This window comes from Tympanuchus pallidicinctus, unplaced genomic scaffold (assembly GCF_026119805.1).
Source record: "Tympanuchus pallidicinctus isolate F22 unplaced genomic scaffold, pur_lepc_1.0 scaffold7, whole genome shotgun sequence".
NCBI classification, from domain to species: Eukaryota; Metazoa; Chordata; class Aves; order Galliformes; family Phasianidae; genus Tympanuchus; species Tympanuchus pallidicinctus.
Window position 1 is genome coordinate 4,940,625 of NW_026294791.1, and position 18,328 is coordinate 4,958,952.

An 18,328-nucleotide genomic window follows, 5' to 3' on the forward strand; every position below is an offset into this window, starting at 1 on the left:
ACTGTGGCTGAGCTCCACAAGTCTTCTCGCTTGTCCATGACGAAGTTGGGAGCCTGTCTAGTGTGGTAGGCTCTGAGAAAATGAAATCACTGGAGAATGGGGAAAGAAAGCAAGTAGGCAACTTTGTAGACAAGTTCAGTGCTCAGCATAAAGCTTTTAAAGAACAACAGCCAGAGTTGTTCCTTTGTTTTGTTTTTTTCTTTTCAAAGAAATGAATATATGGTTTAACGTTTGGCCAAGTGTTTATGGGGCAGAACTTTTGAGTTTAATTGATATTTACTTTTTAAGCAGTTACACATTTCAGACAGTGCAGCATTAAGGAATGTCTAATGTACATTATGCCTTGCAAAAACAAACAAGTAAGAGAAGCAAGTCAGTCACATTTTCCAAACTAAAGCACACTTACAATAACAATGTTTTATTTATTTGAAAGTCAAACTGAGATATTTGAATTTGTAATTAGTTCTAAAATGCGTCTCTTTTGAAATTGGATATACTAAATTGTGGGTGCACAGTTTTGAAATCGAACTGCTTAAATCTAACGGGTACATTTGTGCCAGGCGCACAGATGGAATGCCATTTATTAGTTTTGAAAGATAAATAATGAGTTAACAAAATAAGCTGAAATTTGTGTATCTGTGGATTATTGAAGACAAATCTCTTAACTTTCTATTTTCTTTTCTTCTTTCTTTATCTCTGTCTTAATTATCTGAAAAGCTCATAAATCAGCAAAAAGGTACAGTAGTCATTTTCTCCTAACTTTCTTAAATGCCTGAAAATATTATCCGCTTGATTCTGTTGCAGGTTCTTTAGAACTGTGTCTGTGGCCTGACACCATGCCAGCTTCTGTCCGCCTCTTTGCGATCATTTTAAGATCCTGTGGTTTATGTTATGTGAATGTGAAAAGTGACGAAGCTACAGCATGGTGCTGTTGTAAAGCCTGCGTGTTGCCTGAGCTCAGTGGACAAAGTAGTTGTCTGTAATGTCAAGGGAAATTGCCAAAGTAAATAATAGTCAGATTCTCATCTAGCTCCCGTATCACTAACTCAAATTATTTTATCAGTGGGTGATACCAGTGGTTGGAAAATACTCTGCTGTTTGTTCAGCTAAGGGGTATGTTAAAATTTTCTGTAGTTTTTCCTCAGATGTCAGTACTTTGTGTGCTCTGGATACACTCAGTAAATCTGCTTTGCCCTGTGTCTTTCTGGGTAGGTGCTGTTAGTCCATAAGGCCATGAATTGGTGAATGATTCTATTATTCCTTCAGAAATTTCCTGCTGGCTGGAAAGAGCAGCAGTACTTATCCTCTTGAGGTACTTACAAAGAAAAGGGGTTTATGTAGGTTACTCACTCCTTATTGAGTGCATTTGGAATTGGTTTTAAAACTTCTTAATGTAGGTCAGTCCATCATTTATCTTCTCCAGAAGGAGAATCTGTAAATAATTTCAGAGATTCACTGGCGTATACTAGTTTGATTGAATCTCTACTAAATCATCTGGAAGTAGATCTTTCTCCTAGGCAGAACAAAGGGAACATATCTGTTCTTGTGGTAAAAAGGGCATGTCATCACTCCTCCAGGAGTACAGCAGCTAGCTTCAAGGACCTCACAGTCACTCCTTTCCAAACTGTTGCTTGGTTGCTTGCTTTTTTTCCCCCTGCATTTGTGCACCCTCTTTCTGAAGCCAGGGGAAAAGGAATGCGATGCTGAGTTCATGACAAGCCAGTTCTACAGCTTTGAGAAGGCACCAGACGACTTGCTGGTGCATGTGAGAAGGCCGAGCTCATGCTGACAGATGAGGTGAAGAAACGTGCAGCTCAACTTGAAAACTTTGTGAGCTTTGACATTCAGCACTAGTTGGCTCTCGCTTAATGGTTACTTAACAATGAGCAGTGGAGCCCCTTTGTTCAACTTGGCAATTGCACTGTCACCTGGGGGCCACAGTGTAGTGCAGAGAGAAGCGTTTGGTTGATTGGGAGTAAGCACAACTTGGTGAGGCTTTCAGGGGCTGGGACTCTGGAATCAGCAGTTCACTTGGAGTGTCCTTTCTTTATTTTCACATAGGAAGAGCTGACTGAAACTGCTTGCCCAGGCTCTGCTGGCTTTCCCAGGAAAGTGCTTGTACTGGGCCACGTTTTGACAAGCTTTGAAGCATGCCAAAATCAGCTGGAAAGGTCTTCCCAACAGAGTTAACAATAGTGGATTCATCTGCGTTGATTTGCTGAGATGTTAAAGTTCATTGCAGGTTGTTTGGTTAGGAGTTATAAAAAGAAAAACGTTGTTCAAAACAGGAAAAGGGCATGAAGGAAACCAAATGCGTGCTATTGCACAAGCTTTACTCTGCTGCATATGGAACATAGTTGTAAAAACTGCATAAATCAGAACTAGAAACCAGAATTACATTTATAATTATACTGGTTGTTCTCATCATCAAGTCTACTGTAAAGACTTGAAAACTTAATGCTCTAAGAGCCCATCCAATTACACCTCATTAGCATTTAACTCAGCTCAGTAATCAACATCCAATGTGCCAGATTAGAGATGTGTCAAGTGCTCTCAGCACTTGCATGGAGTGCAAAATCAGAGCTATTAATGCTGTTCTTCTGTTTGCACCATGTCAGACTTACGTACATAGAGGAGTTTGCAAATCTGGAAGCGTCAAGCAGAGCAAGCAGCTCGGGCTTTACGCTGTGTTGCACAAACCAGCTGTCCTTCAGCGCTCTGTGTGCCAACTGAAGAGATGCAGAGGAATGTGAAATCTCTTCTCTTTCCTCACTCTTACAGAAACCGTATGCCTGTCAGATTCCTGGCTGCTCCAAACGCTACACCGACCCCAGCTCTCTGCGCAAGCATGTGAAAGCTCATTCAGCCAAAGAACAACAGGTGCGTAAGAAGGTAAGACCCAGTAGGCAAACGGTGGCGCATCTCCAGACCTCCACACTGTGGTTGTTTTCAATTTACCTTTAGTTCATGTTTTTTTCAAATCAGAGTTCTTCTGCAACATCTCTAGGAAAAAATGCAAGCTGAACCTAATTTTCCTTTGGATTTTAATCACTCTTGCTAACCTGTTCACTTTATAGTTTTGCTCTTCAAACATCACCATTTTTTCAATTTCAGTTTGCTCAATACTTTATGGTCAAGCATTTTTTTCCTGGTTGATCTTTCATATACAAATCCAAATTCTGCTGTCATTCGTGTAAAATATTCAAACACATGGAGTCTGTGCAATTAGCTAATAAATACATGCTAGCAAATCATCCCAAATTCAAGTGAAACCAGGCCAGGATACTATGGAAATGTCAGAATAAGAGTGCTTGCATTCGTCAGAATGAATCCGTGACTTTTTTTGACCTCATCTGTGTTTTAAATGCATTTATAAATCATTCCTAACCCAAACTGCTAGTTATGTTCTCACTAATACTAGATTCAAATAAGTATTTTGGTTTCTATGGGCGCAATCCCAAATTCATTATCATACGAGGAGGCTTATGGACACCATCCCAGAATCACAGAATGGCCTGTGTTGGAAGGGACCTCAAGCATCATGAATCTCCAACCCCTCTGCCACAGGCAGGGCCACCAACATCCTGATTTAATACTAGACCAGGCTGCCCAAGGCCCCATCCAACCTGGCCTTGAACACCTTTAGGGTTGAGGCATCAAGAGACTTGCTTGTTACACATTTGTACGTGTGGTTTCTAAAAAGATGATTGGGACCCCACAGAGCTGGTGTGTGACAGAACAGACCAAGTACAATTACTTCCAATAAGCAGTGTTGATACCTTACCACTGCCAAGAGCTTCACAGATGAAACTGCCAGGCATGTTTAAAGGATAGAGAGCATAGCAGAAATGATAGTGTGGTAAGACAGAGCTAGGGAGATAGCAGTTTGGAGAAAATGTCTAAGGTAAAACCCACAAGCTTGAAAGAGCGAAGGAAGGAACATGTGGAGAGAAGAAGCAGTAGCAGAACACAGGTGATTGTAACTTCAGAATTAGGGATGAGCCATGGAGGAGTTAGATGGATGTCAAAAGGTCTACTTTGCCTGCCTGCCTGTCTTTCCTGCCTACTGATGTCCTTGCATCAGCCATGTCTTGTCTTGCACTCCTTCTCTCCCAATGCTTCTCAGCATGAATTGTATCCCCTGTCAGTTTTCACTTGGTCAGTTCCACCGATCTGAACGTTTTTCCCCATTACTAGGGCAGTTGTCCACCCCAACTCTGCTCTCTACCAGCTGCATGCACCTTGAGTAATGGTGTCTAGAACATCTAGCAGCATCCAGAGTTGTGCACCCTGTTTCAGACAGCCAAGAAACATTCACAACATGACAGACTTTATTCCTGGAAGGAGGACTCTTCAAGCCTAGCAGCCATTCAGGTCCCCACAACCAGGACTGTTGTCTATGAAGAGAATTATTTCCCAAGATCAAGATTCAGACTCTGAATCCAAACTTTGCATTAAGGGACAGAACGTACTTTTGGTTAAGCAGCAAGAGGCCTTGAGCATAGAATGAAGAGATGGCAAATGTGGCTACACACAAACTACAAACTCCAGCTACCAAGACATCAAATATGTAGGGTTTTGTATCTCTAATCTCCCAGCTTGAGGAGTTTTCCTGCATGTGTCAATATACCCTCCCATAGCTTTACAATTATATCTTAAAATAATGTCAACTGCTTGCTTCCCACACCTTATTTGGTAGATCAGATCTAAATCTGCACTTCTCCGGTGGTTAGAAATCATATTCCTGTCTCATTTACCCATGCTAATTCTAGGAATATTTGATCCTGTGCCTTTTTTTTCTTCAATATAAAAGGTATCTCGGAAAAGCAGTAGATTTGAAGAGTATTTTGATCAGGCTCTCTTAAAAGGGACCAAGGTAAATCTGATTCCTAAAGAAATAATAAGCAAAACAAATATTTTTCTTAAGGATATAATAAGATAAAAAGAGGCAGCCTTTTCAACTAGTTAAATCTCAGTGTTATTCAGTCAGTGGAGTTTACTTTGGATTTCAGATTTAGGAAGAAATGGGAATAGTCCCTTGCTGGTTTTTGTTACAATTCTGCAAAGGCAGTAGTCTGTTATTATCTGCTTCCTGGAAGTTCTTTGTGGAAATGACTTAGCTAAGGAAAAAATTAACAGGCTGCTCTGCCTGCATGTCTCAGCTGATACATGCTACCAAAAGGTGCCATCTCTCATAGAAAAGAGAATGCCCTGAGCTCAGATTTTCTTCAAAGGAGTCCTGAATATTTCGTTTGTAGCTTAGATGACTGCAGTGGTAATATTTGGTTGTTCTGAACAGCTTTACAAGTACAAAATATGAGGAAGTTAACTGTTAATTTAGTAGTAGTCTAAGTTTAATTGGCTACAGACGCATTTTGTGATCCAAATGTTAGATGCTTATGTTGATCAAATAAATGGCTATATAGTAGAATTCTAAATAGGTTTGCCTGGACCTTTTCTTTAGAATAAGCAAACCCATGGGAGACTGGTATGCAGAACTGTAAACGTAGAGCCAATAACTATTTATTAATGGCTATAGAATATGATGGCTGCTTGTGTAATGTGAGCACTGTATTATGACAAAAGCTTGGCAACATCAGCATGTTTGAAAGAGAATTAGAAATGCTTTTCTTTCTTAATTCTCCTCTCCTGCTGTTTTTAATATGATCGACATTGTGGTTTTCGAGAGTTTGCTTCACACACTTTTGCCAGAGCTTTAATTTACATGGAGAACAGCTGACATATCGGTGATACCTCTTACACGTTACTGACAGCACGTTATTCTGCCAGATCTAATCTGATAAGCACAAGCACTTTTCTTTCTCTATCGAATGTCTTTCCAAGTGTCACAGTTGCAATCCTTTTGCACAGAACCCAAGGAACTACAGACAGCCTGAAAATGTGCGGTTAAACTTCCAAGGAAGGCTTGAAGAAACACAGGGTACAAAAAACCGTTGTTGATTTTAGATTAGCGCACTCAACTTGTTTACTGAAGAAAACCAAAGCGATCTCTAATTAGAAATGTGAACTGATAGATACATCCGTAATTGCACCAAGTCACGAAGAATGACTTTGTGTTCCTTTCTTCTGTACATAATCTTTAAGCAAAGAGACATATGAATTTAATTGGAATTAATTTGATTTACTTTGAAATAAAATGTTTGTTTTATCCTCCTCTTGTAGCTGAATTCATGTACTGATATCGAACAGGATGTACTCAGTGAGTGCTTAGCTATACAACAGCTCCACACATCTTCACAGCACATTTTGGATGGGAAGTGTGGTAGATCTGTAGGTCATCATGACTTAATCACAGGTAAGAATATTTTGAATAAGTATGATGCTAAATGTCATATAATACAGAGAGTTTAAACCACTGAAGTTTCTGGGTATGATTTGCCAGAACGGAATATGAAAGGAAAAAAAAAAGAATAAAATGAAATAATTTAGTGAGTTCTTTGCTAAGGCTGGGTTTTTTTCTTTCTTTCTTTCTTTCTTTTTTTTTTTTTTTTTTTTTTTTTAAGAGCTAGTCAGGCAAAGAGCTCTGGTTAAATCTGATGTGAGGAGGGCAGCAGCACCACTGCAATTCAGGCTCTAGTTGTTTCTTCTTTAAAGCTTGCTTTGGCTTCAGCAGATGCAGGTGCATAAGCTTTGCTAAAGCCAAATAAATATTCTAGCAAAGATAAAGGCAGCAGTAAGGTTTTCCATTCAGTGTCTGTGCTCTCCGAGAGCCACAGAAAAGTTGATGAGACTGTGCAGTATCATGCATGGTGTGCTTATAGCAAACAATATGGTGGCATACAAATGGAGCAAAAGCTTGAATTTAAAATGTGAGATGTTTTGATTATATTTTCTGAAAAGGCCCCCATATTACTTCCACTGATTCTGTTGATCAGAGCAGAGAGCTTTTCATTCTCAAATCTCTCCTTGTCCATGCAACTGTTGACCTCTTTTCCTAGTTCTTATATTTCTTTTACCCTTGACTCCAGCGACACTTAAGTATCAGTGAGCTGCAAAGCCAACATATTCCTTTAAAAGGTACTTTCCTTGATTCATTTTTTGCACATGCAAATTTCAGATGATGAGCAGTGAGAAGGATAGGCACAGAGATCTTACTTTGTCTGATTTGGTGGGACACTCTGAAACTTCTCCAGCTCTGTAATAGCCATTTGTGGATGAAGGTAACCAGTAGTGTACCTGATTTCCAGGTCAGTCCATTCATAAGATGTTTAAACCATCATTGTAGCATTTTCTTGCCATTCTCTGTCATGTTGCAGACACATCCCGTTACATTCGGATCTGTTTTGGCTGGCAGATGTGTATGGGATGAATTTACTGCAGTGTTTTTTATCTGTTTGAATGGTTTGAAGAGAATTTCCAGGAAAAAAAGAAAGCAGCAGATATTGACTTTTAATTTTCTGTAACTGCTTAAGTAGGAATGCATAGTAAAGCCAGGTTTGGACAGACCGATTTCATAATTAGTTAATGATTTTCAGTTAGCATTGTGTTCTCCTGTGTGTTCCATGATATGTCTAAGCATGGAGGATAGTTTGCAGTCTTTTTGAAAGCAATGCTTTCTAACTTTGTCAATATTAGAGAGCATTTAATGTTATGCAAATCAAAAAAGTCACAAAATGTTTTTAGCTTAGAGCTAAGTATCTGATGCATCTTGATGTAGGGTGCATTTATCCTATTTCAGATCCACTGTGGAGCAAAGGCTTGCCTAAGTAATGTTAATAAATATGTTTTAATTGATTCACTGACTTAATACAAGCTTTCCAGACAAACCTCACCTTGTTCCTGCTGAGATTTAAAGAAAACCAGTGGTAAGCTGGCATTAGAAAATAAGAACGCCAGGTGCTAGTTCCCCTGCACCAGGGAACGACCTGGAGGTCTTTATTAATGTGTTTTGTGTTGTAAGAGCAACGTGCTGCAAAAAAATAATTTACTACAATTATTTAGGCAAGCTTTTCTCTTGGTTGTTAAAAATAACAATGACAAAATCATCCTGCCTGCCATCTCCTACTCCCTTTTCCAGTTTAAATTGCGCTAATACGTCAGAATGTACCTGGTGAGCAGAGTGGGGCAGGAAGGGAAATAACCCATCATTCGAGCATCGTTCCCCTGGGAGTCCTCACTCACAGTTCATATGTGGCTCCTCAGAAAGTTGCAGGAGGTTGGAGGGACATGGGGGGGATTATTTCAGTTCTTTGGCTTTGTCATCTGCACCCTTGAAGATGCGTGAGGGCAACGCACAGCCTCTGCTCTCCAACACTACAGTCCAGCCTCCTGCTTCCAAGCAGGACAGGAAAGACAGACAATGCTGTCCTCAGATCAAGGTGCAGATGTGCAGTTAGTAGCCCCAGGAAAAGCCTCTGATTTCAAATGGTCACAGTGATACAAAAGAAGTTTTCAGTGTACGTATAGACAGCCCAGCCTTGTCCTCTCAGTGTCAGTTCTGAGAAAATCATCTTGGAAGTAAGAATTTTATCAGTTTACTGTTTTTTGTTTTTTGTTTTTTTTTTTTTCATATGATTTCTTTGCTGATTGTATGAAGATGTCACCAGGATGTTGTAAGAGAAACCTAGGGAATCTTTGTGGGTATTTCCATCTGGTCACCCCATAAGAGATCCCATCATATGCCCAGTATGGAGAAGTGCCAGGGAAAATAAATCAAGATTTGAAGCATTTCTTTACAGAAGTTACTTTGTATTGTGTGGTATAATTTCCATAGAAAAACTGTTCCTCTGTCACTGTCAGGGCTAACAGGCTAAGGTGCTGATCCCAAGAGATTTAAAACAAAAGGACATCCCTGCTGCTGCCTGTAGTTGCATGTCTGCTCTTTCATATAAGCAGAGGTAGTATTTCTGGACAAAGCAGTTATATAATAATGTGTAGAATGTATATGGGTGAATACTGTTTATGATGTTCTCTTAATTCCACTTGAAAATATGAAAATGTTCATGGTTTGAACCTTTTTTTCCCCAAAGAAACCACATTATTAATGTGCGGAGCTCCGGGCTTTAGGGATCACTTGGATTCCTGGAGAGTTTCAGTTTTGTCTTTGTCCAAGTTGAAGCACATTTTAAATATGTCAGGGATGAAAGCCAATCACAGGAAAAAGAAATATGTAAGAAAACTCCTATTCCCTTGTGTCAAACTTCAAAGGAGGTTTGTGCTTAAGACTGGGTAAGACAGTGAGCAAAGGAATACTTAGCAGTCAGAGAAACCCATTGTTTGCTGAGACCTTCCTCTTTTTTTCCTCTTTATATCTATGTTCCTTCATGGCTGCACACATTTAGCTCCAGCAGCACCTAAGAGCTGCCATCACTCTCTTGACAAAGCAAGTTACCTCTGTTAGGTAATCCCATGCAGGAACTTTCTCTGGGCATGCATGGTCTGTTATGGTTTGTTCTGGTCTCTCCTGGCATAAAGCTGAAAAAAAAATCCTCCTAGTCACAGATGCTCAGAGTACCATTTTGGCAACAGATGTTAAGGTTAAAGGCCAAGCCATTTAAAATACTGATTGATGGCACATTTATAAGCTGAGATGGTCAATGCGTGAAGAGGCCCAAGATGCACAGTTCTGAACAGGGCTGCACTTGCAGGAACAGTCATAACAGCTCCAAAGGCTTCTGTGTGACTTCAGGTTCTAAAAATATTGTATCACTGCTGGAAAAAAAAAGAATTTTTTTAAAGTATTGAAAATGATACTGAAACAGCAACTGCTCTTCTCCCTTGACTTCTTCTATTGCAAAGGCAGTCACAGCTGCAAAGGAAATGCAGCATTTCTCTCCCTGAAGCGATTCTTCCTTGGTGTTACAGATTGGCAGCAGGAAGAACTGCACCCTCATATCAGTACCTCTTGCTTCCCCAAAGAAGGCTGTTCACTCTCACTCTTTCCTGATAACCCGCCACTGTTCCCTTGTAGAAGCACTGACTGCTTGGGCACATGCAGTTAGGTAGTCACAGGACTGCAGGCATAGCAGCAGCTCAAAATTTTGAGTGTCTTAAATCTGGCAAAAAAGTATGCATATTGAAACACAGCCCAAATGAGTTTGAGTAGCAGAAGAAATTGCTCAAGCCTAGTACTTAGTATAGTACATCCTTCCCAGTGCCTATGAGCAGAGGGTCTGTCTCTCAAAGGAAGTAAATGTTCTGTTAGAATGCCCTGCTTTTGCACTGTGTAAAATAAATTAGTTTTAACTTCAAGTAAGTACCAATTCAGTTCTTAGTGACTCAACAGTAATGACTAATGTCTTACTGCAGTGTACGTGGAATCTCATAGAAAAACTCATCTTTCGTAGCTTGTGCCATGTGCCTTAGAAGTACTCTTAATTACGGGCAGGCACCCCCTGCAAGCAAAGCAAAGGAACAACAGGGTTGATATTTTTTGTGTCTGTTGGATTTCCCACTATCCAGCAGCTTCGGAGGCGGTCAGAGGCCTGATCTGATTGGAAGACTGCAGTTTCGGAGCTTCATCCCTAGGCCCTGATGCCCACATCACAGTGTCTGGTGCGAGAGCAGCCCTGCAGCTCCCTGTGTTCATCTCCTTAGCCCTGCACCTAAGGGATAGGAGCTTTGCAAATCAGCGCTCTGGATTTAGGCTCACTTCCATAGGGAGTGTGATCTGTGTATTTGTTTTGCTTGCCTCTGTCCATATGTGTGTTGGTCCCCTTCCCTCTAGTACTTTTTTTTTTTTAATCCATTAGCTAAGCTCAATCACATTTGACAAATGCTTCAGAGATGATTGCGTTCTAACAAGTTACATGAGTTGTGGAAACTAGATAGCAAAGAGTGGCTCCCAAAATTAGTGTTTCTCTGCAGGGGAGACAGGCAGGGCTCAGCTGGGCTGTATGCTGCTTGGCAGCAACTGGCACACATGTAATGTCACATTCATTAAACTGTCCCAGAGGATATGGGGATGGCTGGGTTGATTCTGATGTGCTTCAGGTTAGGTGGCAGTAGGCTGCCATGCTGCAGGGGTGGGGTATGAGGGCAAGGGGATCTGGTGGCCCTGCAGTAAGGCAGCACAAGGGTCAGGGAAGGTGTGAGCAAGAGACACCACGTGTCAAACCGAGCACAAGTGAGGTGTTGTGGTGAATAAAGGTGTAGGAGAAGGAAAACTCACTGATGAACTAATCCCACAAACCTCAGTAAGCATGCTTCAAACAAAGGCCTTGTTTGAAAAAAAAAAAGAGTATATTTACTGGCTACAACACTACTGAAATTTATCTTTTGAGAGTTTTTGAGCTTTTGGGGTGAGCTCTGAACAGAGCCCATTAAAACTATCTGAAGTCTAATATCCTTAGAGAGCACAAATCTTCTTAGATTTACCAGCTTCCTCCAAGCTGTGCTGCCAATATACTTGAGAGGTGTGGGGAGATACAGTCCAACTGTGAAGTGACAGTACATCTGAGTCACGTTGGTATCTGCCAAGCCTGGGAATAAGCATGTGAACAACAAAGATTTGTGGGAACGTATTGTATTATAAAATGGACTGAAACCACCAGCAGAATAATGAAATTCTCAGTGTAGCATCCTAGCTACTGACTTACTGTTTTCAGATGAGGCTTTGACGAATAAATCCTAGCATCACCTGGGAACATCTGACTTCTTAAAACTCCTTCTGTCTGGTTTTCAGTGCAGAAAGCAAGTTGTTTTCACTGGCTGGTTGACAAATGTTCTGTCTAGTGGAAGACAGAGATGATGTGGTTCATTCTCATAGTTTTGGATCTGTCAGCAGCTGAGGACTCATTGTTCATGAGAGGCTTTTGACTCATCTGAAGGCCCTGACAAAGGTGGCTAGAATCTGGCCTTAGTGGTTCTACTCTTCAGTCATACAGAAACAGATGCTGACGTTCAGCCACTGCTTATCCAGCCAGAGAGAGCTGTCACACATTCCCTGTGGCTCCAGATTTTCCTGTTGTTTTCTGCTTGTTATGTGACATTCAGAGGGTTTGGGACAAGTGCCATCGAGAGCCCTGCCAGTAAAGCAGGACACGTCAAAGCATAGCTGACTCACAGCCCGTTTACTGAATGTGTTACTCTGCACACAGAAAGCAAACTAGGAAAGGTGAATGCTACAGGAAGAAAGGCAAATAAAATAGCTCTTACAGAACGCTCGAGGACTGACGTGCTGTAGCTGGACACTGTGGAAACTGGCAAACCTCATCTGCCCCCCACAACCTTCAGAATACAATGTCAGTGGATGTTCTAGTCCTTCTGTGTGTACGTACCGCAGTGGGCAAACCTCTGTGAGGTGTATGGCAAGTAAACTTAGAAAACAGCCTAAGGACTGCCTCCGTGGATGAAGTAACTTCTGCTACTGCCCTGCAGCAGCGTGCTGTTCTATGCATGTGTCAATGTGGGTGTGGGGGACAATGAAGGAGTCAGGAACTGTCACGGACTTACTTAGATGCTCCTTTCCTTGCTTATTTTATTTTGCAACCTGATGTATGTTTCACAGGCATGTACAGTGGTTCCAGCGCAAACCATAATGGTCCCTCACCAGGTATACTGCCTCATGACATCCCTTCAAGACATCATCCTCTTGACTCTGCCCTTTCCAGTCCGCATCACCATCAGTCGTCATTGGAGAGTGCCAGGGAAGGGTATGTGTTGCGAAACATGCTTGGCTTCTGTCTGACTAATTAATTGTTTGTTATAATTTGCATGGATGCTGCTTGATTGAAAAACACTGACCAAAAGTAAGCTATGCCATTTGTTTTAGAATCATAGAAAATTTAATTTGATAGGGAGGTCAAAAGGTCATCTCATCCATCCTCCAAGCAAAGCAGGACAAACTTTGATATTGCCATCAGGCTACTCAGGTCCTTGTTTTTGTCTTCAACAAAATACAGAGGTTTCTTTTCTTCATAGAGTGCAATTGTATTTAATGTTTTTTATAATTCTTCCTTGGTGACTTCTTGTAGATTTGGATAAGTGCAGAGGACAGCTAAAATGAAAAAAAAATTCAAAGGGTGAAAAAGCAAGCTGTGACTCACTTGGAATGAAGCAGTATTTGCCTTTGTAAGCTTCATTTGTGTCAGGATGGCAGGCTTTCTCACTTCCTTGCGCTCTGTTAGGACTTTCTGTACTACACCTTGCAGCTGCAAGCGTTAACCAGTAAGATCTTAATCAAGGGAGGATATATTATCACATCAATTATATAGATTGCATTGCTACAGTATGTCATATGTCTGTACTGTTATTTTTTTGAGGATCTCAAAATATCTCAGCAGTAAAGAACCTGCAATCCACAAAACTCTGCTCTCATCCTAGAAGCTTCTATGGTGCCTACAGTGATACAAATGAAACATAAAACCTTTATTCTTTTCTTCTAAGCACTTGGGACAGGGAGGGATACTCAGATTTTGCTTTAATGATGGGAACCTGAGACACTGAGAGATTGTAAGACTTTTTTTAGTTAATGGTGTGAGGTTCTTTAATAAAGCCATCAATGGAGCATGGATTTTTTCCATCTTTGTTCAGTAACTCATCCCTTCTTCTATATGGGGAAAAGAAAGCCCAGAAAGATTTTAATAATTCTCTTTTATCAATGGACAGAAGGCAGAATAAAGAACAGTGCCACTGAGGAAAATAGGAACAAGCTACTACATCTCTTTTTTTGAATTATCACAAAGGTTACTCAAGCTGTTTGTGCTCAACAGCTCTTTCTCCCTACCCTCCCACCCATGTTCCTGACTTCTTAATTCTTGTTGACAGTCTCATGCCTATGGCAGACAGGTGGCCAACAGGAGGCACTGAGCACAGTGGGAAGATGGAAGTTTCAGCAAGTAAATGTGAGGTGTTCTGTAGCACAGAGGGCAGTAAGTGCAAACAGGAGGAATGGAGACTGAATCCAAAATGAAGGTAGTCCACAAGATATCCTTTCCTTGCAGCATAGGACTGATTGAGTCCAGGGAACCAGAATGCTTTCCTCTCTCCGCTCCCCAATGCACTGCTTAGCTGTTTCTTCTTTCAGTTGATTCTACGATAGCGTTCTTAGGGGAGGTAAGGCAACAAATCCCAACTGAGAGTGAAATAAACTAAGGATACACTTTAGAAGGTGTATAGTCAATGAATATAAAGATGCTATAATTATGAAATAAACAAGAGTTTGGCAAAGCAGATTATAATAACAAAAAGAGAATAGATAGAAAGCTTACCCATGTCCTGGGCTTGCTGCAAAACTCAGAGGAGAGATCTCCAGAAGAGGGATCTTCCCACTGGCAGTCAGCCCTTAAATGGGTCTGGGAGAGATGCAGCCAGGCTCTGCCCCTTCCAGCAGCACAGCTGAACTGCCTGCACCTGTGCTCCCGTGGCTGACTCAGTGCTCAGGTGATCCATCAGAGGTTCAGGCTGTGATTCTGCAGTTCCTATACAGAAGGTTATCTCCAAAGTGGATTTGTTTCTAAAGCACTTCACCTTTTGGTACTGCTAATGAGAAAGAAAAGCAAAGGTTTGACCAGAATGATGGCAGCAGTCAGTTGTGCTGTTTGAGGGGCCACAAGCTCCCAGGTGAGTTCTCTCTCTCCCCCCTCATGTTTCCTCCAAATGAGTGCAGCGCTTCCCTTCAGCCCTCACTGTGGGACTGAGCTGAGTTCCTCACTGAGCTCTTCCAGACGTTTTGATCATTTGCTTAGGCCAAAGCTTCCATCAGAATGGTCTCTGCTGTTTTTGGTTTTAGTGGAATAAGTACTCTTTCTTGGAGAAGACATCACAGCTGATTTATTATCTCGGTGCTTATATAGGTAAGCAATGCAAAGTCTTTGCAGAAACACCGTAGTTAATATCCTATGACAAAATATCAGACTGAGATGAAAATAAATTTCTAATTATGAACCAAACATCAGGAAGTGGAGACCAGGAGGTATTTTTAAATAGTTATTTTAAAACAAGCCGTTTATTTTCACGGCGTAACAACTTGGAATTTTTCAGGATCTCAAATACCATTTTCTGCATTCAGTGCTGTCAGACCCCGTCCCAGTCCCTTGCTGTATGCGAATTATTTATGCTTACATTTTTAATGACTGCAAAAATCAAGCCCATACATGACATGTTAATTGCCAGTATGGGAAGCTTAGTTTGAACTAACAGTCTTTGAATTTCATTTAGCACAGTTTTGTGTGAAGCATTCATTCATTCAAGTAGGAAAAATCAATCACTTGATAATCTAATATTTGGAGCCACTGAATTCGAGAACTGTTATGCCTTTGCCAGCTTATAGCACAATGCCATTACTCATATAAAATAGACAGTTTGCAACAGGAAAGAAACACCTAACACTACCTTTCTTCATGTGAACTGCTCTGCCTTTCTGGCACACATGTAATGTTTTGCCTCATTTGTCAGCTGTCTCAGCATTCATCTGGAAGTAAATGCAAAGAATTTCTATACTGTGGATCAGTATGATGACAAGGCTGGATTGCATAGTTCAAGGCTGCGGAATGAACCGAATGATTACTATCAAGAAATCTAATTACTGAGTCATCAAATATGTAAGATGCCAAAATCTACACAGGGCAGGGTACAAATAGTGTACTCAAGTTTGACAGAAGATTTAGAATTTTCTTTGAAGGCTTTTTATTTTTTTTTAATTAACAAAATAGAAGCTGTATGCTGTACTGTCCGTTGCCAAAGTCAACACCACGTGCAGCAGTCAATTTTCCCAAATGGTTTACTAAGACATTTAAATAGTTTGACAGAATTATCTAATGCACTCCAAAATGTTCTAACAAAATCTGACTTCATTACCAAATGTATTTATACTGGCATTATACAATACAGAGAATATGTTTTCAAATTTTAGTATAAAGTGTGTGCTAGACAAAGTAAAATTATTTGAACTTATATTGCTGTTAATTGAAATGAAATGCTTTGGCATCCAGAAAACAGGTTTGTCACGATCCAGGTTGGAATACATATTTATTTTTTATTTCAGGTGGCAAAATGTTACGTTTGCATTTCTTGTAGCATGTGCCACATACGATAGATTTCATTTTGCCCATTGCAAAGGTAGCCCACTTCGATTTGTAGCAATATGAAGATGGAAACATAGCTTTTGATATTAAGTCCTACGCGAGTGTTGCACTTGGCTTTCTCTCTGCTATTTTTTTGCCAGTATTGCCCACATCATCTAAAAAATATACTTAGTTGCATTTGTAAATTTGAGTTTAAACTATTTACTGTGATAAATGATCAGTTTAAGTGAAACCGATCTGACTGAAGTTAAATGAGTTTAAGTGGTGGCACAAAGTCAGGGATTTGCACCAACGTGGCTGAATGGCCTAACAAGGTCACTTTGTAGGATCTGAACACAGCCTCTCTATATGTGGCCGCGAGGCCTTCAGTCACTTGTGTCGCTTATAACAGCACTTATGTTCTCCAGACAAGCTGGGGATACTGACAAATAAGAACTCTACCAAGAAGGTGATGTGTCTCCAAGGAAAAGGAAAGTGAAACTTTCTTTTATATATAATGCTTTTATAGATACTTACTACAGTAAGTTAGGTCATTTCTTCTGTGTAAACACAACGCTAACTGAAGAACCAGTGAGATTAAGGCATTTATGATGTCCAAAGGTGATGATTAATGAGAACTTTGAATCCAGTCTTACAATTATTGTGAGTTTAATATCAAGGGTTAAGTAACCAAAGTTACATGAAAGACACAACTCTCTTTTATCCAGGCTTCTCACCAGCTAACTGCAACCAGTTCAATGCTCTAGACTCCCCTGTAGAGCCACTTACCCATACAAAATCACAAGAAACAGGACTTGAGACCAATCAGATGAAAAGAGACGTTTTAATCAGGGTACTTAAACATCGGAATTTTTGTTTGCTTGCTTGTTAGCACCTGTTAATTCAAATACCACAGAAATACTTCACTGTAAAGAGATCTCTGTTAAAGGTTTAGTCCTTAATTTCCCTTTACTTACAGTAAAACAAGGTACACAGAGCCTCCCTTTTTGCTCAATAAGGGAACACCAGATTCAAAATTTCTCATATTTTTAAGGTTGAAAAAAGTATGCAAGATGAAATCTTGTGTGCTAGCTTTTTGTTTGGATTGTCACGTTGTACTTTGGCAACAAGAAGGGTGTAAGCCAGAACCTACCCACATTTCAGTCCCATAAGATACACTGCCAGGAGCTTCCATTTTAGATCAGAATCTGGCCCCTGCCCCTGCTCTTTGAGTTAGGAGGCAGCCTCCTCCAACCTCCCAACCTCTGCTCTGTGGCCCTGTGTTCAGCTCCAGCTTTGAGGGCCTCTTGCTCTCTGAGGGATGCTGGCAGGCATACAAGGGGTCTCATGGGTGCCTTCTCATTAGATGGGATGGGACTCAAATTGTGCCTATGAGTTTCACTGTCATCTGCAAGTGGTTCATCTTCTGCCAATGATTGTATCTGATATGAGATTTAAGAAATTGCTCCAAACCAGTAAGAGACTCCTTTCAATAGGCTCCATAAATTCCTTGATCTGCCAGAATCCATGGCCAGACCTGAAAATACACATGTACCTAATTCTCATTACCTTCTGTGATGATTGCATGTCTTCACTACTTATGGCTGAATTTCAAGTTTGTGAGCTCATATACATAAAGTGAGGAGGAATTGCTTGAATCTTTGTATGAAACAAACTTTTACAGGAGAACTGAATACCTACACAGTTTTTATAGCAGTTCCTAGTTCCAAGGAGATGCATCATTCATTCATTGTGGATTCCTCTGGAGAATACTCTTCACTTATAATAGAATACACAAGTCAGTGTTTCAGGCTTTCTTTCAAAAGCACTAAAACCAATAACAAGAAACAGATATCTCTGACAGCTGAAAACATTTTCAATGGAGGAAGCCAAGAACCCATCATAATTTATCTCAGTGTTATAGACCTGAGCACGCAAAAGGGGCATCAGTACATCTGTCCAAAGAAAGAACAATGTACAGGTGCGGAGCTGAGGTTCATGTAACAAAGAAAATCAGTAATTAAAAGCATCTGGTTTCAAATCCCAAGTCATTTATCTCATTGTAGAAAATGTGATCAGAATTCATTTGTAATCACGTCCAGATAGACTTTTATAGTTTTTTTTTCCCCCTTAAAGCAAAATTAGCATTAGAATAGACTGACTGCAACAATACAACAGTAAGTTACGGCCTGATCATGAGGTAAAATATTGTTTGGCCATCAGCAGAAATTGATGGACATGTATCTCATTTTTGTTTCTAATAGGGCTGGATTGACATACGTTACAGAGCCTTACCCCAAAAGCGAGCACTATGATCACGGTCACAGAATGGCTGAGACTGACAGGGACCTCTCAGTCCATCA

General features: G+C 40.5%; 1 protein-coding gene across 2 annotated transcripts in view; it reads left to right on the forward strand.

Moving 5' to 3' along the window:
• The window catches only part of GLIS1 (GLIS family zinc finger 1), a 178,067-nt gene that overhangs the window by 139,709 nt on the left and 20,030 nt on the right, over nucleotides 1-18,328 (forward strand). For both annotated transcript variants that reach the window (XM_052666385.1, XM_052666384.1), the window contains exons 5-7: nucleotides 2,782-2,892; nucleotides 6,184-6,316; nucleotides 12,470-12,614. In XM_052666385.1, the coding sequence (XP_052522345.1) occupies nucleotides 2,782-2,892; nucleotides 6,184-6,316; nucleotides 12,470-12,614 (389 nt within the window). The remainder of the gene's footprint in view (nucleotides 1-2,781; nucleotides 2,893-6,183; nucleotides 6,317-12,469; nucleotides 12,615-18,328) is intronic.